At 40.7% G+C, this 22,354-nt stretch overlaps 1 protein-coding gene across 1 annotated transcript in view; it reads left to right on the top strand.

The window, feature by feature from the left end:
• Nucleotides 1-22,354, top strand: part of LOC140212452 (adenylate cyclase type 2-like) — a 507,180-nt gene that overhangs the window by 469,908 nt on the left and 14,918 nt on the right. Inside the window, exons 21-23 of the mRNA XM_072283265.1 lie at nt 4,951-5,109; nt 12,371-12,517; nt 20,167-20,274. Of these exons, the coding sequence (XP_072139366.1) occupies nt 4,951-5,109; nt 12,371-12,517; nt 20,167-20,274 (414 nt within the window). The remainder of the gene's footprint in view (nt 1-4,950; nt 5,110-12,370; nt 12,518-20,166; nt 20,275-22,354) is intronic.

Below are 22,354 nucleotides of genomic sequence, written 5' to 3'. Positions count from 1 at the left end.
TTATTTCATGGCAGCTTGTAGCTTTGGACCAGCGGATGTTGTCCCTTCAGCCGACCGCTCAATACCGCCTAATTGCACTTAGCTTACACTTGGGTATGCTTAAGTTCCACCTCATCGAGATTGAACGCTTGCTAATTGCTAATAAAGGATCGAATAAAGGATTCGACTTTTGGAGCAATGATTGGAGCTGAGGGCAGGTCATGCAAGTATAAAGTCCACAGGGTCGCAGGCAGCAGCAATCGTTGTGGTTTGGTTTTGGCACCACAGTAAACTTATTATCAAAGTACATAGATGTCACCATATACAACCCTGAGATTCATTTCCTTGTGGGAATACTCAATAAATCCAGAGAATAATAACCCAACAGAATCGAAGGAAGGCTGCCCAACTAGGGAACAGAACCAGACAGAAAGTAATTGAGCCCCAGAGATATGTAGAAACAACTAAAGCTTATTAATAATGCATAAAGACATCATGATATTGGACAACATTGACCTCAATGACATTTAAGTAATTAATATTTTCTGGAGTAACCTGGCAAGATTACTCAGTGGACTATGTTTCTGGTTTTCAAGCTGAAATACTTTAAAATTCATTCACATTTAATAGATATGGTTTAACTGATTTAAAAGCTACAGAAGTATTTTGTTTAATCCCATGATCATGTTGTGAGGATCAATTTCCAGTTGAAATAAGAGTTTGGGCCATAGAACCACTTCTACATTGTTGCTTCAATTCTTACCCTTTTTAGTCAGATTTCTCCTTGTGTTAACCGGGTTGTAAATCATCATCATCGTGGCTATCCCTCGAGGTCGAGGATGATGGTCTTCGTTCTGAAGAAGTGGCCCACAGAGTGAAGCCGCCTGTGCGTGTATTTGTTTAACGTGTACTTGATGTTGCACTCCAAGAAGCACACGATACTTCACAAATCAACCAACTGATTTCAATGGCATGGAAACCACGACGATTGGAGCTGATGGATTTGTTGCAGCCTTCATCCGCCTTCACAGCCATTGAGTTCGAAGTAACTTCGTCTGCCTGTTCCACCATTGAGGTCTTGATTGGATCGTTCTTTGTCAGGGACCTGACAAAGGCCTTACCACCATGGGTGACCCTACCAGGAGCATAGCTCCAGACGGCATTGCTCTCGGGATCACAGGACCACACAAGCTTCTCTACCACAACAAGGTGACAATCCACGGAGAAGGGGAGTTGTAAATGGAGCTCTGTGTATTGTTCAATCATTTAGTTGTAGCGAGTTGCAAGTGCGAGATCTTCCTTCTCCTGCCTCTTAACCTATGAACATAGCCTTTTAGTAATGACACAGAGGCTCTGAATCATTGCTAAAATGCCTTTCCAGCTCTTATTTAGTCCAAAAGGGAAATAATGTACAAACACCATCACAAGTAATATATTTGCTACTTGGTAACAGCTGACAGGAAGTAAATCAGTGAAATATGGAGGAGAGGGACCTGAAGGCCAGTGTTGGTCATAGGCACATTGCTCGAATCTTCAGTGGAAGCCAAGATGCAAGTTGAATTGTTCGCTTTTGGCCAGCAATTCCAAAAGGAACAGCTGGTCCCAAATAAAAATGAAGGCATCTGGTAGAGCCCTATTATTTGCCTCTCCTATCCTACACCAGTCAGACTGGGTTGAGTATTCAAGTCCTAAACCATATGAATGGCAAGAAACACAAAATGCAGATGAGGGTCTCGGCCCAAAACATCAACTGTTTATTCCCCGCTGTAGATGTTGCCTGATTTGCTGAGTTCCTCCAGCATTTTGTGTGTGTTGCTCAAAATTCCAGCAACTACAGAATCTCCCTTGTGTCATTTGAGTGGTGAATCTCAATTTGGGTATGAGAAGAAAGGGACAAGCTAAGCTATTTTTATTTAGTTAGTTATTTATTTTCCTGTTCTTAACATTTCTCAGTGATATAAATATTGTAATTATAAATATTCCTTTTTAATTACGATATTTTTAATAGTTTTAAATGCCTCAAAATCAGAATCATTTAAAAATGTTAAAGGCATGACAACTTTGGCAGAAGGCAAACTCCAACCCCAGCCTTCCCTTATATCAAATATGGTCAGGACATTCCTGGGGCTATTCCTCAGCAGGACCTACTTGCTAAGAGGCTTTACTACACCTCAGCTTACCGCATGTCTCCAGGATAGGGAGAGTGAAAGTCAATCTGCCTCTCCTATCCAGCCCAAAGCTGATGGTCTGAAACTGCAGGTGATGGGTAAGTTACATACTGAAAAGGAATCTAGTGCTTTCCTGGCCTATATGATGAATAAACTCCTCTCAAGCTTCCAGCTGGGTTCAGATATCGAAACATCATTTAAAATAGATACCTGTACCCGGCTGGAAGCCTGAGAAGAGTTTATTTGAAAATACATACTGTTTCAAACATAACTCATAAGGTGGTTTGTTGGTCTAGGGTAATGATACTCACTTAGGGTTCAAATCCCAAGCAAACCCTTATTTACGAGCTGCCAGAGGGAAGTGACGGATGTGAGTTTGATTGCAACATTTAAGAGAAGGCTGCATAAGTACATGGTCTATGGGAACTAGGCAGAGTAACATGAACTAGATGGGCTGAAGGGCTTCTTTCTGTGCTTTAGTACTCTATGACTCCAAATGCTTCTACTAAAAGCTCAGAATGAAGTTATATTTAATTGAAAGTAACTTTTGTGAAACAATTTTTGAACGATCAGTTTTATTAAATTTATGAAATGTAAATTTAAGTTAAAATTTAATTTTTTAAATGTCATTACATGGACAAACTTTGTCTTTTCTCAATCGCTGAAGGAATCTTTAAATGTAATATTAAAAGTTAGGAATTAGTTGGTACATGTGAAGAGATGCTGTTATTTCAGTGTAAAACATCTAATAATGTTGGTGCATTCTGTTCCATCTCCAGTCATCCCTGAAATAAAGCAAAGGTGAAACTAGCTCGCGTTGTAGTTAGGTACAAGAGGGTCAGATGAAACTGGTGCTGGTATTGCACATATATTGTGGTTAAGGTTGCAGGTTGAGACAGTTGTAAGGAAGCTAAATGCAATGTTATCATTCATTTCAAGAGCCCTAGAATATAAATGCAAGGCTGCAATGTTAAGGCTTAATAAGCCATTGATCAGACTGCACTTGGAGTATGTGAACAGTTTTGGGCCTTTCATCTAAGAAAAATGTGTTGGCATTGGAAAGTGTCCAGAGGGGTTCACGAGAATTATTCCAGGAATGTAAGTGTTAATGTATGAGGAGCATTTGATGGCTCTGGGTCTGCACTTGCTGGAGTTCAGAAGAATGAAAGACAATCTCATTGAAACATATCGAATGTTGAAAGGCCCAGACAGGTGGATGTGGAGAGGATGTTTCCCATAGTGGAGGAAATCTAGGATCATAGTGTACAGTGTCAGATTACAAGAACATCCCTTTAAAACAGATGAGAGGGAATTTCTTTAGCCACATTCAGTTGGGGAGGCCAAGTTGGACACCCGGACACCCGGACACCCCTGCTGAAATCTGGAGGAAAACACACAGAGGATGCAGAGGGGGATCACAAAGCCGAGGAAAGAGGACCGGCTCGAGACAACAGAGCCTTTTGGAGAAGGGGAGTTCGGCGGATAATACCGTTCCGGCTGACTGGAAGTGCACTGACAGCAGTAAACATGCTTACTGATCTGGTTAACAACGGATGGTGCAATCCGGGGTATATTACGATCAAGGAACGTGTTTGCAGACTGGATATTGAACTTTTTACTGTTGGACTTCGGCCACATTCCATCGTGATACAACACCTGGCGGCATGGGAGGTTGTTCCTGCCTGTGGCCATCGAATGTGCAGCTCCTCCCGCGGAGGGTCAGACTCCCTGAGCCAATAGACTGGTCCTGGACTTATTTTCCATCTGGCATAGTTTGCATTTTGTTGTTTGATTGTTGGGGTTTTTTGTATTGCTATACTTACGCTCTATTCTTGGTTGGTGCGGCTGTAACGAAACCAAATTTCCCTCGGGATTAATAAAGTATATCTATCTATCTATCTATCTGTGTCATTGGCCACTCAGTCCTTCAAAACCACTCTACCATCTGTATCTTAACTCTGATTTTCTGTATTTGCTGCTTATCTCTTGATAAGTTAATAAATAGCATTGGGTATATTAATAGCAGAGGTTGATAGGTTCTTGAATGGTAAGGGTGTCAAATGTTATGGAGAGAAGGCAGGAGAGATAGGGTTTAAAGGGATATTAAATTAGTCATGATGGAATGAGTGCTGACTTGATGGGATGAATGTCCTAATTCTGCTCCTCTGTTCGCTGATCTTTATGGTCTGATTGAAGACATTGATCTGTAATTAATAAACCAAACAGAGCTCCCACTGTTAGCACACTTTAACATCCACCCAGTCGACTTCTGCCATACAACATCATTACAAAGTAGTCTTCATAATTTATTTCACACCAGTCCCAGCCAGCTAACTGCAACCTATGTTATGATGTCCATAGTATGAATCCTGAGGCCACACTTGTGATCTTTGATCCAATCTATTTAGGCATGAAAGTACCCAAATTGTGCCATTGACAATCTTCTGCGCTAACCAGTACAGTTTACTCAGTTCCTTATTGATCTCCCTTTCTCATTCGGCATTACAGAAGAGCCCAAAACATTCTTGATTTTATTGCCTTTCTCTAGGCTTGGTAATTGTGGTGTTCATTTGTACTTCGTGCAAGAATACTTTCTGGTGCCTTCCTGTACATAAGAAATGCCAGAGGGATGGAAGTTGTCATGTTCAGTATTTTATTTTAGATTTTTATTACCTCTGTTTTCCCATTCTGGTGGCAAGTTTGTGTACATTCCATTTACCCCAGAAACTTTTTAATAACTTGTGTAATTCAGTCAGATGATAAGTGCCTATTGTTTCTTTATCTCTGTGTCCTCTTGTAACAGAATGAATATTACTGCAGGTTAGACTTCCTGTGGAAGAACAAATTCAAAAGAGAATGTGAGGAGATAGAAACCATGGAAAACCTCAACAGAGTGTTGTTGGAAAATGTGCTGCCTGCTCACGTGGCTGAACATTTCTTGGCTCAGAATTGGAAAAATGAAGTAAGTGGTCTGATTTAGACAAGAACAAAATGGCTCCCACTGTGAGTCTGCATATTGGGAAAATACTTTGGATTCAGATTTCTTTATTTAGCACGTGTACATCAAAACATTGAGTGAAATATGTTGTTTGCTTTAATAACCAACACAACTTGAAGATGTGCAAGTGTCACCACACATTCCAGAGGCTGGCTCCAAATACTATTTAGCTCAGTGATTAAATAAATGAACGAATGAACTATACATACTGTGATAAAGACCCAGTTTGATCTTCACTCAGTAATGAAGTAGGAAAATGTAATGCAGCTGAAATTGAAGGAAACACTTAACAGGTCAGTCAGCATCAGTAGAAAGAGAAACAGTTAATATTCCAAACTCAAAACACTTTTCCGGAATCAGGAACGAGAGAGAAAAAGAAAAATTAGCAGAATCACAGCAGTTGGGGGAATAAAAGATGGAAGACCATAAGACATAAGAGCAGAATTAGGCCATTCGGCTCATCAAGTCTGCTCCGCCATTCAATCATGGCTGATCCTTTTTCTCCCCTCCTCATCCTCACTCCCTGGCCTCTCCCCCACCACAGCCCCTGTAACCTTTGATGCCGTGTCCAATCAAGAACCTATCATCTTTCCTTAAGTACACCCAATATCCTGGTCTCCACAGCTGCCTGTGGTAACAACTTCACCACCTCTGGCTAAAGAAATTTCTCCATATCTCTGTTTTAAATGGATGCCCCTCTATGCTGAGGTTGTGCCCTCTTGTCCTAGACTCCCCTACCATAGGAAATGTCCTTTCCACATCTACTCCGTTCAGATTTTTCCATCATCCTTCTAAATTCCAGCGAGTACAGGACCAGAGCCATCAAACATTCCTCATATGATAACCTTTTCATTCCCAGAATCATCCTCTGAAGACTCAACAGTGCCAGCACATCTTTTCTTAGATAAGCAGCCCAAAGCTGTTCACAATACTCAAGGTGAGGCCCCACCTGTGCCTTATAAAGCCCCAGCATCACATCCCTGCTCTTATATCCTATACCTCTTGAAATGAAAGCTAACACTGCATTTGCCTTCCTCACCACCAACTCAATCTTTAGGGTGTTCTGCACAAGGACTCTCAAGTCCCTTTACATCTCTGATTTTTGGATTTTCTCCCCATTTAGAAAATAGTCTGCACATTTATTTCATCTACCAAAGTGCATGACCATGCATTTTCCAACATTGTATTTTATTTGCCACTTTCTTGCCCATTTTCCTAATCTGTCTTCTGCAGCCTTCCTGTTTACTCAACACTGCCTGCCCCTCAGCAATCTTTGTATCACCTGCAAACTTGGTGAAAAAGGCATCTATTCCATTATCTAAATCATAGATATACAACTTAAGGAAGCAGTCCCAACACCAACCCCTGCAGAACACCACTAGTCGCTGGCAGCCAACCAGAAAACCTAGAAACATAGAAACCTACAGCACATTACAGGACTTTCAGCCCACAATGTTGTGCCAACCATGTAATCTGCTCCAAAACTGCCTAGAATTTCCCTACCACATAGAATCCTTTTATTCCCTCTAAAAGGATCCTTTTATTCCTTTTCACGGCCTCCTACCAATCTGCTAATGCTCTAACCATGCTGGTCACTTTCCTGTAATACCATGGTCTCTTAACTTGGCAAGCACCCTCATGTGTAGCACCTTGTCAGAGGCCTTCTGAAAATCCAAATATACAGCATCCACTGCATCCCCTTTATCTATCTTACTTGTAATCTCCACAAAGAATTCCAACAAGCAAGATTTTCCCTTAAGGATGCCATGCTGACTTTGTGCAATATTGTCCTATATCATAACTCATTCTTAACAATTGACTCCAGCATCTTCCCAACCACTGAGGTCAGGCAAACTGATCTATAATTTCCTTTCTGCTGCCTCCCTCCTTTCTTAAAGAATGGAATGACATTTGCACTTTTCTAGTCCTCTGGACCCTTGCCAGAGTCTAATGATTCTTAAATGATTATTACTAATGCTTCCACAATCTCTACTGCTCCCTCCTTCAGAACACTAAGGTGCAGTTCATTTGGTCCAAGTGACTTATGTACCTTTAGGTCTTTCAGCTTTCTGAGCACCTTCTCCCTTGTAGTATTAACTGCACTCACTTCTCTTCCCTCACACCCTTCAGCACCTGGCACACTGCTAGTGTCTTCCACAGTGAAAACTGATGCAAAATACTCGTTTAGTTTATCTCCTTGTCCTCCATTATTATTTCCCCAGTCTCATTTTCTAGCAGTCCTGTATCCACTGTCATCACTCTTTTATTTTTTTATATACTTGAAAAAGCTTTTTCTGTCACCTTGATATTGTTTGCTGGCTTACTTTCATATTTCATCTATTCCCTCCCCATTGATTATTTTAATTGTTTTCTGTAGGTTTTTAAAAGCTTCCCAATCCTCTATCTTCTCGCTTATTTTTTGCTTTGTTGTGTGCCCTCTCTCTTGCTTTGACTTCCCTTGTCAGCCATGGTTATACTATTTTGCCATTTGAGTATCTCTTTGTTTTGGAATACATCTATCCTACTCCTTCCTCAGTTTTTCCAGAAGCTCAAGATATTGCTGTTCTGCTGTCATCCAACCAGCAGCGAATTTACTTCAGCCAGCTTCTCTCTCATACAACTGTAATTTTCTTATCTCCACAGAAGCACCACTTGGTCAGACTTTACTTTCTCCTTATCAAATTTCAAGTTGAACTCAATCATATTGTGATCACTGTCTTCTAAGTGTTCTTTTACCTTAAGCTCTCTAATCACCTCTGGTCCATTACATAACACCCAATCCAGCATAGCTGATCCCCTAAAAAGCTATCTTGTAAGCATTCAACAAATTCGCTCTCTTGAGATCCATTACTAACCTAATTTTCCCAATCTACCTGCACGTTAAAATCTCCCATGACTATCATAACATTGCCCGTTTGACACGCCTTTTCTATTTCCTGTTGTAATCTGTGGTCCACATCCCAGTTACTGTTGGGAGTCCTGTATATAACAGCTATCAGGGTCCTTTTAACCTTGCAGTTTCTTAATTCAATGTCCAAGCATTCAGCATTTTCCAAACCTATGCCACATCTTTCTGATGATTTGATCCCATTCTTTACCAGCAGAGCCACACCACCCTGTCTGCCTACCTTCCTCAGTCTCCGATACAATGTGTAGCCTTGGTCATTCAGCTCGTAACTACAAACATCCTTCAGCCACGATTCAGTGACGGCCACAACATCATACTCAACAGTCTGTAAAAGTGCAACAAGACCATCCAACTTATTTCTTATACTCTGTGCATTGATATATAACACTTCCAGTACTGTGTTTGCTACCCTTTCTGTCTCTGCTTCCCTATTGCACTGATAGTCACCCTGCTGGCTGCCCTTCCTGACAATCTGACTGCACACTATCTTTGCTTTCTTACCATCTGTCCTATCCTGAGCCCCTTCACTCTGGTTCCCACCTCCCTGCCAAATTAGTTTAAAACGTCCCCAACAGCTCTAACAAACCTGCCTGTGAGAATATTGGTCCCCTTTGATAGAATGAAGAGAACACCTCTGATAGGTAAGAACAAGTGATTTAGGGTAGAAGTTATCATCCCATTGTGCTTCTTTGTCCCTGATATATATTCCTAGTAGCAAAGCCATTGGATGTTCGCAGCAAGCCAGACAAATCTAATAGCATGACAAAAACTGAGCCAAAGTGATGTCAGGCAAAAATAGGCAGTTCATAGGTCAAAGTTCAAAGTCAATTTATTATCAATATACATATATGTTACCATGTACTTGTTACCTTGAGATTCATTTTCTTGCAGGTATTTACAAGAAAATAGAGAAATACAATCGAATTTACGAAAAACTATAAATAACAAAGACTGCCAAACAACCAATATGCAAAAGAAGACAAACTGTGCAAATAATAAGGAATAATAAATCAATAATACTGAAAACATGAATTGTAGAGTCCTTGGAAGTGATTCTGTAGGTTGTGAAGACTGTTCAGTTTTATGCTGAGTTCTGATATAAGGAGAAAGAAAATATGACTTAAATTAATGGAGGAGAATTTAGTACTGAGCCCAAAAGGCTCCAGCGTGCCCAGACACAAATGAGGTGCTGTTCTTAAAGTTTGCATTGAGCCTTGTTGCTGCAGCACAGGAGGCCATCAAGGAAAAAAAAGAAATAATAATAAAAAAATAAGCAATAAATATCGAGAACATGAGATGAAGAGCCCTTGAAAGTGTATCCATAGGTTGTGGAAGCAATTCAGTGTTGGAGAGAGTGAAGTTATTCCCCCTAGTACAAGAGGCTGATGATTGAGGAGTAATAATTTTTCCTGAGCCTAAACAACTAACGATCCAACCTAGGAAAGCATGAAAGCAGTGATTGTTTTTTTTAAGTTCAAAGGAAATTTATTATCAATGTACATCTATGTGACCATATATGACCCTGAGATTCACTTTGTTATCAAGTATACAATGGAAAGGCAGAAGTCATAAATCTTACCATGAATTTGGGTGATAAAGATCAGATACTCACTGAGGAGCCAATGTATTGAAAAAAGTCCAAAAGGGTTAGAAAGGCAACATGGAGTTCTATGTTTTAGAAGCTTTAGAATTTATTTATGTTAATTCTTTTGTTTTTGTGCAAAGAGCTGTTACACCTGTTCTCTTGTTGTTAGGAGTTGCTATTAGTGGAAAGGCTTTTTATATTATTATGCATGTGGTGCCAGAAAGTACCATCGATATCAATAACCCTGCAAATTGCGATTTTCAAGTACCTCCAGAGTGCGTTCACAATGCAACCACTTATCTAGTGAGATGGAGGTTATTACCCACACAGGCCATTATTGTCTAAGGGGATCATTCATCCATGGCTCAATTATTAACCATTTCAAAAGAAGCACAGCAGATACTCCACATTGCTGCTATGGCAGGCACTGACATCCACACAGCATCATTACTGCCTTCATATGGAAATTACAGCATGGTACTTATTTTTTTTATTGAGGTCAATGACAAAATGGTCCACGTTCTTTTGATTGCACCAATTTTAGTTTAGATTGGTGCTGTTCAGACAGAAATGTTTAACATAATCATAGGTTGGATGGTGCCTTCTGGGAAAAACTGGGAAAGCAAAGAATGTAATGTTTTTGTATAAACATTTCCATGAATGTATTTGCTTTATTCAATGGATGTGGCTACATTGGCGGTTAAAGTTGACCGTATTTGTGGATGAGGAATTATATATGGTTCAGATTAGATAAGGATGACAGATCTCCTTTCCTGAAGAATGTTGGTAGATGAGGTAAGTTTCCATGACAATTCAGAAATTTCATTGTCACCAGCCTTTTATTTCAGATTTCTGAAATTAAAATTCCCTATAATTATAATTGAAATTCCCTTGGCTGCTTTATTGGGATTCAGGCTCATGTCTCTGGGTGGATGTTTCAACTTTCTGAATTCTAACCGAGTAGCTAATCCACTAAACTACTATAACATGTAAACACGAGGAAATCTGCAGATGCTGGTAAACTACTATAATCTGTATTTGTATTTTGGGACCGAAGTCATTCCCCAATACTAGACTTCATAATGCTATAGTTCCATGAATTCTGCTGGGGGTTCCAATACTCCCCTTTTCAATCTGTGTTGGAATTCCTAACAAAATCATATGATAAAATTATGTCTCAATATCTCCCTTAATGTACAGGGGTCCTCCTCCTCTACCGTCAAGATGAAGCCACACTCAGGCTGGAGGAACAACACCTTACATTCCGTTTGGGTAGCCTCCAACCTGATGACATGAACATTGACTTCTCTAACTTCTGTTAATGCCTCACCTCCCCTTCTTACCCCATCCCTTATTTATTTATTACTTTTTATTTTTTCTCTCTCTCTCTCTTTTCTCCCTCTGTCCCTCTCACAATAACTCCTTGCCTGCTCTCCATCTTCCTCTGGTGCTCCCCTCCCCTTTTCTTTCTCCCTAGGCCTCCCATCCTATGATCCTCTCCCTTCTCCAACCTCGTATCCCTTTTGCCAATCAACTTTCCAGCTCTTGGCTCCAACCCTTCCCCTCCTGTTTTCTCCTATCATTTTGGATCTCCCCCTCCCCCTCCCACTTTCAAATCTCTTACTATGTCTTCTTTCAGTTAGTCCTGACGAAGGGTCTCGGCCCAAAACGTCGACTGTACCTCTTCCTAGAGATGCTGCCTGGCCTGCTGCGTTTCACCAGCCTTTTGTGTGTGCTCATTGATGTCTTTCCACTTTGATAGACCTCTCCTGTAGTTTTGTGGATAAACTCTGGTCTTGGGACTAATTTCTTCTGATATGCAGTAGGGACCTACTGATAATGCTGTGTGGGAGTATCTCACTTACCACAAGCCTTAAAGAGCTTGATGTTGGCAAGTCAAGTGTCTCAAATCCAAAAGCTACCCAGATTCCTCTGCAAACTGCTCTGAAAATTGGCCACTTTGCTAAGGTCCAAGAGACTAATTGTAGAGGTCGAGTGGAATGGGAGATCTTTCAGTCCTCCACAATCTGCCTTGACCCCTAACATTAGGTGGAGGATGATCTAAATTTTGTAATTATATGGGAACCAAAACTGTTCCTAAACTGACATCTGTACTCATGTTCCCTAGGGTAGTGAGCTACCCTCCCACAGGGATTTGAATCTCCATTAGGCACAGCGATGAAGGGCATTTTAATGTTCAAGAAGCTCAAAGTAAACTTATTATCAAAGTATGTATCTGTCACCAGATACTACACTGAGTTTCATTTTCTTGCTGGCATTCACAGTAAAACAAAGAAGCACAAATAGAATAAATGAAAAACCACACACAAAGACTGATCAACAACTAATGTGCAAGATAAGACAATCTGTGCAAATACAAAAAAAAAATAATGCTGAGAACAGGAGTTGTAGAGTCCTTGAAAGTACAATTACAAAGAATTACAGAGAATTTAACAATTAGATCTGCAAATGAATTGCAGGGCGTTCTTTACAATATCATGCAATGCAAAATAGGTTTAGTCAAGTATGTTCCTGAGGAAATAAAAACTGTGTGGGCGTGAGAGAAAAAAGTAGCATAAATATCTTTTCATTTCTTACACCGATATGAAGATTTCTACAATGTTATCAGGCTTTGTAAATGCGCAAACTGAATGAACACTGGATGTCAAGCTTCAGCAGAGAAAAGATAACCTTGAGTCTTTCCAAAGTCACATTTTGAATTTGTTTGACAGGACCTTTACCATCAATCATATGAGTGTGTGTGCGTCATGTTTGCATCTATCCCAGATTTCAAAGAATTCTACACTGAATCAGATGTAAATAAAGAAGGGTTGGAATGTTTACGATTACTGAATGAAATCATTGCTGACTTTGATGATGTAAGTATGCAACAACATAGTCAGATTTTCCTATAGTTATGAAAATATTAATTCAAATATGCAAATTAGGAGCAGGATTAGGCCATTTAGTTCTTCAGTCAGAATCAGGTTTACTATCACTAGCATATGTCATGAAATTTTTTGTTATGCGGCAGCAGTATATTACAATACACAATAATAAAAACTGTGAATTACATTAAGAAGTATATATATATATATAAAAAGTTAATTAAATATGTAGTGAGGTGGTGTTCATGGGTTTAATGCCCATTCAGAAATCTGATGGCAGAGGGGAAGGAACTATTCCTGAATGATTGAGCGTGCATCTTCAGGCTCCTGTATTTCCTCCCTGATGGTAGCAATAAGAAGAGGGCATGTCTTGCTCTACAAGTCAACATATCAGGGCTGATCTGATTTCAATCTCACTCCACCTTCATACCCTAACTTCTCACCCCCTTGCTTATTGAAAATCTATCTGTGCCTTAAAAAATATTCAGAGTCAGCTTCCACTGACATTCGAGGAGAAGTCCCTAAAATTCCATGAGTCTTTGACAGAAAATATTACCTCATCTAGAAACATAGAAAATGCAGGAGTAGGCCATTCAGCCCTTCTAGCCTGCACCGCCATTCAGTATGATCATGGCTGATCATCCAACTCAGAACTCTGTACCAGCCTTCTCTCCATACCCCCTGATCCTTTCGCCACAAGGGCCATATCTAACTTCCTCTTAAATATAGCCAATGAACTGGCCTCAACTGTTTCCTGTGGCAGAGAATTCCACAGATTCACCAATCTCAGTGTGAAGAAGCTTTTCCTCATCTTGGTCCTAAAAGGCTTCCCCTTTATCCTCAAACTGTGACCCCTCGTTCTGGACTTCCCCAACATCGGGAACAATCTTCTTACATCTAGCCTGTCCAATCCCTTTAGAATTTTATACGTTTCAATAAGATCCCCCCTCAATCTTCTAAATTCCAGTGAGTATAAGCCCAGTCAATCCAGTCTTTCATCATATGAAAGCTCTGCCAACCCAGGAATCAATCTGGTGAACCTTCTTTGTACTCCCTCTATGGCAAGAATGTCTTTCCTCAGATTAGGGGACCAAAACTGAACACAATACTCCAGGTGTGGTCTCACCAAGGCCTTGTACAACTGCAGTAGTACCTCCCTGCTCCTGTACTCGAATCCTCTTGCTAATCTCTGTCATAAATTTGTAGCAAAATGGAGATATTAATGCACAAGTAGAAACAAACAAGTATGATCTAAATGACGTTCTGGCATGGACTAGATGGGCCAAATGGCCTGTTTCTGCGCTGTAGTGCTCTATGACTCTATGTCACTACATAAAAGCAGTTGCAAAGTGACCTTAACTAGGAGGAAAATGCTGAAGGGTATTTGACATTTAGGTAGTACAGGCAACAACGAAAGAGAGACTTGGTAGCATTACATTAAGGAAACAGATTCGTACAGTTATGAGAATTTTGTTAAGGCAAGTCTTGAATCAGAATCAGAATCAATGAGCTGAGGAGCAGCAAAGGGAATAAGCAATTCATAAAATTATTGGAGGCCGTCAAATAGCAGTTGTAATATTGACAAAAATCAGGAAACAAACAGTGTTACAAGCGTTTACTTAAATGTTGATCCAGTGAGGGGTAGTAGAGTGGAGTATGAATCCCTCGAACCTACATATGTTCAGGAATGAATCGGGGAAAGGGCTGCTGTAGATCACGTCTTGTGCAATGAGAAAGATTAATTGACAGTGTTATAACGGAATGTTACGTCAATTTTTAAAATGATGTTGTCCAATCAAAACTAGAGTCTTAAATCTAAACAAAGGAAACTACAAAGCTATGGGGGAAGACTTAATGGCAATTCCCCGAGGAAATATATTGTAAGTGTGACCATGGACAGTCAATGGCTGGTATTTAAAGAAATAATACATGATGTGCAGAAAATGTACGTTCCTTAAAACACAAGAAAACAAGTAAAGTGACCCAAATTCCAAATGCTATGGGTAAAAAAGTTCTTCTATCCTCTTACCCTAAACTGATGCCTTCTAGTCTTAGATACTTCAGGTATGAGTAAAAATTTCCATATCTCTATATTTGCAAATATGTGCCTCTAATATTATGAACTTCTGTCAGACAGCCCCATCCCCCCAGCCTCCGCTGCAAGGACTTGAAATACTCTTGGTTCATCTTACAGCAGCTTTAACCCATTGAGCTCTCATATTTCTAATCAAAATAAACTTTTTAAACACATTCCACCAACCTCTTTTCCATCTTCCGATAGACTTTCCTGAGAGTCTCTATCTCACCATGTCGACGTTTAAACCAAGAATTTTAATAGCTGTTCTGAGTTGCTCTCTCTTTTTCAGGCGCGAGGTTAAATTTGATCTGATTTGGATGGTTACTAAATTAATAGTCATGTGTTGTTAAATCAGTCTCATTACTCATTACTAAAAAGTAACGTGGCCTTACCCCTCATGCTTCAGAAACATTTTAATTACACGAAACTATGCAGACCACATGAGGGATTCACCCTCAGACATGAACTATTCTGCTTATCCCACTCTACATAAAATTAAAAATCCTCCATTGAACTCATTCTGTTCCATTTTATACTTTACTACATAATATCATTTAAAAACTGCCATAACACATTCATTTTAGCATCCTGCTTAAATCTTTTTTTCTTAGTTATGCCCATCAGTTCCCTGTGGCTGACCTACCTTGCATTATATCCTCTTCTTTCAGGAGGGTGTCCAAATCTCCACGTTGCAAACATTGCTCCTCTTCCTCTACTACGTTTCTTATCTTTCCTATATTCCCAATAACCTGGAATATATAGTATTCAGTACTAATTGCCTTGCAGCCATGAAAGCTACTGTATAGTTCTGCATGTGGGGCCTGTGCCTGAAATTCATTCAAATTGACCCCTATATCTCATATTTTATACATAATTGATGCTAATGTAGACCTCATCCTTTAATAAATTGCCCACTCTTTCCAATGTTGTTGGTCACAGCATGGAACTTGACAAACCTTTGGATTTGATAAGCATTTTCAGGTCAGAGCAGAAGGCTGCGTGTTGCAATTATTGGCAGCACGTCCATGCGCTGGTGCCGCAAGGTTGTGGTGTTACCGTATGTATGTCCCTCATAATCTTGTACACGTCTGTCAGAGCAGCCCCTCAGCCTCCTGCATTCCAAAGACTTCAACAACTCTTCATTCATCCACAGCAGCTTATGCATAATGTATAATGATATCAAATGGCGTACAATGCTCATTTGAGGTCGCACCCAAAATTCTACCATGCAAAGAAGGCTGAAGCAGACCTTAAAAAGGAAAGTTGAGGTGCACTTTGGTTTTAATGAATAGCCACATCTCATCTGGGCTGTGCTGAAGTGGCAACATAGTCACTGATTTTTCCAGGATGTTTCTTACATTTCTACCGTTACCAGACATGTTCCTATGTAAAGGTCTTCATCAAAGTTCACATTACACCCACTGCTATCACTCTTCCCAATCCCTACTACTCACACCAACCCCCAGTAATGTGTATCTCAATCACCGACAAATCCCACCCCATCCCCCTGCCCTTCCTTCTTCCAGATTCCTCTGAAACTTCCAAAAGAGAGAATTCTACCCTACATGGAAAATTGGGTCTCATACTCAGGAAAACATCAAAGCTTCCACTTCATTGGCTCCAACCAAGAGTTGCCCACAAAAAGGCCTTCTGGAACATAACAATTAGATCTTCACCCTCCAATATTCCTTCAAGCAGAAACTCGCACTAATACAAAATTAATAAACTGAAGGTTTGGGTCGTAGTTGCCTTGACGTCAATAGGGTCCATAGTAAAACCTTTAGCTCTATAACAGGGGTATCAAAAACAGGAGGGCAAAGGTTTAAAGTGAGAATTTTAAAAGTAATCTGGGGGGTAATAATACCAAGCATAGTAGGACCATAGAACCATAAAACGTAGGAGCGGAATAGGTCATTCAGCCCATCGACTCTGCTCCGCCATTCCAACGTGGCTGATTCTGGATCGCACTCAACCCATACACCTGCCTTCTCTTCATATTCTTTGATGCCCTGACTGATCAGGAAACTATCAACTTCCGCCTTAAATATACCCACATACTTGGCCTTCACCGCAGTCTGTGGCAGAGCATTCCACAAATTCACTACCCTCTGGCTAAAAAAAAAATCCCTCCTTACCTCTGTTCTAAAAGGTCACCCCTCAATTTTGAGGCTGTGCCCTCTAGTTCTGGATACCCCCACCATAGGAAACATCCTCTCCATATCCACACTATATAGTTCTTTCAACATTCGGCAGGTTTCAATGAGATCCCCCCCACATTCTTCTAAATTCCAGTGAGCACAGGCCCAAAGCGGCCAAAACGCCTGTCACATGTTAACCCCTTCATTCCCAGAACAGTAATTTGATAACTGGACCACGCTGCCAGAGGAGGAGATGGAATCAGATACGATCACTACATTTAAGGCTCATTTAAGCATTCAGTGTAATAGGCAAATCGCAGACCAATTCAGACCTAATGAGGGCAAATGACATTAGTGTAGCTAGGCCAAAATATCAGCAAGGCCATTGTGGGCTGAAGGGCTTATTTCAGGGTCAGATTCGTATTTAATTATCACACATACATATATTAAAACATAGAGTGAAATGTGTTGTGTTTGGGTTAACCAACCTAAGGAAGTGCTGTGGGTAGCCCACAAGTGTCACCACACATTCCAACACCGACATAGCATGCCCACAATGTTTGGCAGAACAACACAGAACACAACAAAATGGAACTCAATAAGCAACAAAAACAACAAAGCAAGCCCCTTTCCTCTCTCCCAGCACACCAACAGTCCACCAACTCCATTCAGCTCTGTAGAGTACCGCTCTATTACTCACAATGTATGGGATTTTTGATTCTCTTTACAAAGGATGCTATCCTTTCCCCTAATGACTTAATATCACATTCTTACTTCCCCTCCTACCCTTGGACAACCTTGTGCTCCACGGTGCCATGGTCTGCATTTTAGCTGCTTCCCCCAGGTTTAAATGTGAACACTTCATTTAACAAATGTATTGCATAAGATCAGATTCGGCTGAATTTCCTGCCTGGGTACCTCGGGTGAATCAGAAGGAAGTTCAGCGGAGACTAATCCTTGCAATAATTCTCAAATGAAGCTGGGCAACAGATTCTGTGCATGCCAACTTCGTTCTAGAGTCAAAGGCAGATAAAACACAGAAACAGACCCTTTACTCCACCACGTCTGTGATGACTGTCATCTACCCATTGACATCAGTGTTACATTAATCCTATTTTTATTCTCACATTTTCCTACGCAACTTCCAGATTATACCACTGTCCTACTTGCTAGGTGCAATTTACTGTAGAGAACTAACCCACCGGCGTACATGTCTTTGGAACATGGGAGGAAACCAGAGCACCCAGAGGAAACTCACACAATTACAGGAAGAATGTGTAAACCCCAAACGCACAGCACCCAGGGTCAAGATGCTTCCTGGTCCTGTGAGGCAATGGCTCTACAAGCTGCACCTCTCTGCTACCACCTTGCACGTTATCTGTGAGGTGTAAATGAGATCCGGAACAAAGTTCCTCAGCTCCTGCTTGCTCAGTTTAGTCCACTTTACACACACTCACATGGATTGGTTTCTAACTTACACTTCAGCTCAACAGCACACATTAAAAATCAAGATGGAGATATCTCCTTCAATCTGTTCTCACTTGCAGCCCACAAACTCCATTTTAACCTATAATGCTTTACATACTGTACCTTAATCTACATTATGCTCAGTGCCACCTTCCCACTCAACACCCAATTTTAAACCTTACATTCTTCTTAAAATTCACTCAGTTTGACACAACTCTGTTCAATTACCTTGTGCAATAAAACAAATAAAAAGATCAGATTCCCCTTTCTCCAGCCCTTCAACCAATCAACTTCCCAGCTCTTTACTTCAGCCCCCTCCCTGGTCCCAGTTTCAGCTATCACCTGCCACCTTGTAGATCATGCTCCCCTCCCCCCATCTTCTTATTCAGCTTCTTCCCCCTTCCTTTCCAGTCCTGAAGAAGGATTTCAGCACTAAATGTCGACTGTTTATTCATTTTCATAGATGCAGCTTAACCTACTGAGCTCCTCCAGCATTTTGTGTGTGTTGCAAAAGAAATACTGTATTTGAACATCTTTTCAAGCTAACCCAAATTACAACCATTCAGTCAGCTTCCCATTTCAAATGCTTTCCATTTGTTTTGTCCATGCAAAGGTTAATTAAAAGTTAACTGACAGTGGGAGATAGCTTTTGTAACAAAGGTTGACTAACTTTATTCGTCATACACAAGGATTGACTTTATTCGCTATATACACTTACAGGTATCAGGAATTTGCAGTGGCGTGTTAATGTGATATACAACAAAAAGCAACTTTCAACAATTGTAAAGAATAAATACTGTACTGTGCAAAAGTCTGAGGTACATATATATAGCTAGTGTGCCCAACTTTTGCGTAGTACCATAGTAATTTCATGTATTGCACTGAGCTGTTGCCGCAAATAAAAAGAAATTTTATGACATATAAAGTAAAGTTAGTCTTCTGACTAACTTTAGACTAACTAAAGTTAGTCATCTGTTAGTCTTGCGAGACCATGGATCTGCACCTGGAAAGTCTTCACTCTCCAGGGCACGGGCCTGGGCAAGGTTATATGGAAGACTGGCAGTTGCCCATGCTGCAAGTCCCCCCTCTCCTCGACACCAATGTTGTCCAAGGGAAGGGCGTTAGGACCTATACAGCTTGGCACCAGTGTCGTCGAAGAGCAATGTGTGATTAAGTACCTTGCTCAAGGACAGAACACGTTGCCTTGGCTGGGGCTCAAACTCACAACCTTCAGGTCAATAGTCCAATGCCTTAACCATTTGGCCACGTGCCCACACTATCATCATATGTGAGTGATGATAAACCTGATTCTGATATGGGTCTCTATTGTGGACTGAGAGTGGGACAGGGACAGGGAGAGTGGAATCATGTTTGGGAAAAGGGGAAGGGAGAGGGGAGGGAGCAGGAAGAACCAGAGAGACATTCTGTAATGATCAATAAACCAATTGTTTGGAATCAAGTGACCTTGCCTGGTGTCTCAGGGCTGGATGTGCCAACCCCCCACCCGTGCCAACCCCCCACTGCCCCAGCACGCCTTCTCTGCTACCTGTCTCATATCCCTTCCATGGCGCTCTACCCTCACCATTCCCAACATCCTCTGCTCTCGCCAGTTTTAGAAACTCGTTCTCCGCTCCATGTTGTCAAATACAGTACTGTGGAAATGTCTTAGACACCCTGGATATATATAATATGTGCTTAAAACTTTTGCACAGTACAGTATTTACAAAATATAAAGATAGATTTGGAATAAGCTGTGTATGAATACATAAATAGCAGCTTGCATTTACAATGTAAGCAGCTATATAAAAAGGTAGTTTAAATTGTTCACAGGTCAGTGCATTAATTGGGTAATAGATAGAGGGGGTGGGGGTGCTATCTAGAATGGTTGATCAGATTGTGCGAGGAAACATTTTACCGTTTAACTCTTTCACAAAAATGTATATATTGTTGCTTCCTAGTTGTTGTCCAAGCCTAAGTTCAGTGGAGTAGAGAAAATTAAAACTATTGGGAGCACCTATATGGCTGCAACAGGTTTAAGTGCTGCAACAGTTCAGGAGTACAGCCAAGTAAGTCAATTTTTCCCCTTTCTTAAAATTTATTTTCTAGTGACACACTTTTTGAGCCGTCAATGTTCTGCTTCAGGTTTACAAGGGCATTTCCGTGTTTTAGAAACAAAGCATGCACAGAATATTTCAATGTTTTATGCATTTGCATTTGGTTTTGGGAGAGACCGTAAGATATAGGAGCAGGTTTAGGCCATTCAGCCTATTGGGGCCGCTCTACCATTCAATAACGGCTGTTTGACACTCAGTGGCCACATTATTAGGTACCTCCTCTACATAATAAAATGGCTATTGAGTATATGTTTATGATTTTCTGCTGTTTTAGCCTATCCATTTCAGGGCTCGACGTGTCATACGTTCAGAGATCCTCTTCTGCACACTACTGTTGTGACGCATGGATAATTAAGTTACCGTCGCCTTCTTGTCAGCCTGACCAGCCTGCCCATTTTCCTTTGACTTCTGTCATTAACGGTAAATACAGAGAGACACAATAGAATCAATGAAAAATTTCACACAAAGGACCGACAAACAACTAAGGGACAAAAGGCTGTACAAGTACAAAAAGAGAGGAAAAAAAGGAAATGACAATAAATAACTGAGCAATAAATTTGAGAACATGAGATGAAGAGTCCTTGAAAGTGATCCATAGGTTGTGGGAACACTTCAGTGTTGGTGAAAGTAAAGTTGAGTGTAGTTGTCCCCTCTGGTCCAAGAGCTGATGGTTTAGGGGTAATAACTGTTCCTGAATCTGATGGCGTGGGTCCTGAGGCTCCTGTATATCCTTCCAGATGGCAGCAGTGAGAAGAGAGCAGGGCCTCGGTGGTGGGGGTCCCTATTGAGGGATGCTGATTTCCTGCGACACTGCTCCTTGTCAATGTGCTCAATGGTGGGGAGGGCTTTACCTGTGTTAGACTGGGCTGTATCCACTACTTTTTGTAGGCTTATCTGTTCAAGGGCATCGGTGTTTCCAGTCAGCCTACTCTTCCCCATACATCCATAGAAGCTTGTCAAAATTTTAGATGACATACTAAATCTTTGCAAACTTCTAAGAAACTGGAGGCACTGCCGTGCCTGCTTTGTAGTGGCACTTACGTACTGAACCCAGGACAGATCCTTTGAAATGACATCGCCAAGGAACTTAAAGGTGCTGACCCTATCTATCTCTGATCCACTGATGAGGGCTGGCTCATCGACCTCCGGTTTCTTCCTCATGAAGTCAATAGTCAGCTCCTTGGTCTTGCTGGCATTGAGTGAGAGGTTGTTGTTGTGGCACCACTCAGCCAGAGTTTCAATCTCCCTCCTATATGCTGATTCATCACCACCTTAGATTTGGCTAACGGCAGTGGCGTCATCAGCAAATTTAAATATGGCTTTGGAACTGCGCTTAACCTCACAGTCATAAGTGTAAAGTGAGTAGAGCAGGGGGCTAACCTTGTGGTTCACCTGTGCTGATGGAGATTGTGGAGGAGATGTTGTTGCCAATCTGAATTGACTGGGGTCTGCACACAGCTATATTTACTGATACTCCAACTATGATCGATATAATGGCACACATTAGAATGAAGGAATATTCAATTTTAAATTAATATAAATGTATGAAATTTAACAGAAATATGGTTGTAAGATAAATCTGCCACATTATTTATCAAATGCATGGATGACTTTCAGGCAAATTCCTATAACCTTCCACCTCAACTCCCTGAATTGAATTTGCATTCAATCCCAAGATGTTCCAAGTACTAAAATTATGTGTACGGCTAGTTGATTACATTAAGAAATGAGGCAAGCAAGTGATAATAATTAGATAACGTAACATTTTTGGTCATGTTAATGGTAAAATACATATTGGAGAGGGTAAAGCAGAGAACTCCCCTGCTGTAGTTTTAGAATTGTGTCAGAGGATCTTTTCAAGCACTTTATAAGCAAATATGACCTTTATTAATATCTCATGATGTTTATCTAGATATTGTGCACAGACCTCTCGACATCCTTTTTCCCTTTATGCCAAGTGAGAATATATAAGGAGTCCATTCAAAGGTGCATCTTATTGTAAAGTTATGCATGTACAATACAACTCTGATAT

Source organism: Mobula birostris, chromosome 19 (assembly GCF_030028105.1).
Source record: "Mobula birostris isolate sMobBir1 chromosome 19, sMobBir1.hap1, whole genome shotgun sequence".
Lineage (NCBI taxonomy): Eukaryota > Metazoa > Chordata > Chondrichthyes > Myliobatiformes > Myliobatidae > Mobula > Mobula birostris.
Note: the sequence above shows the minus strand (reverse complement) of the source record. Positions and strands in the feature narration are given on the sequence as shown.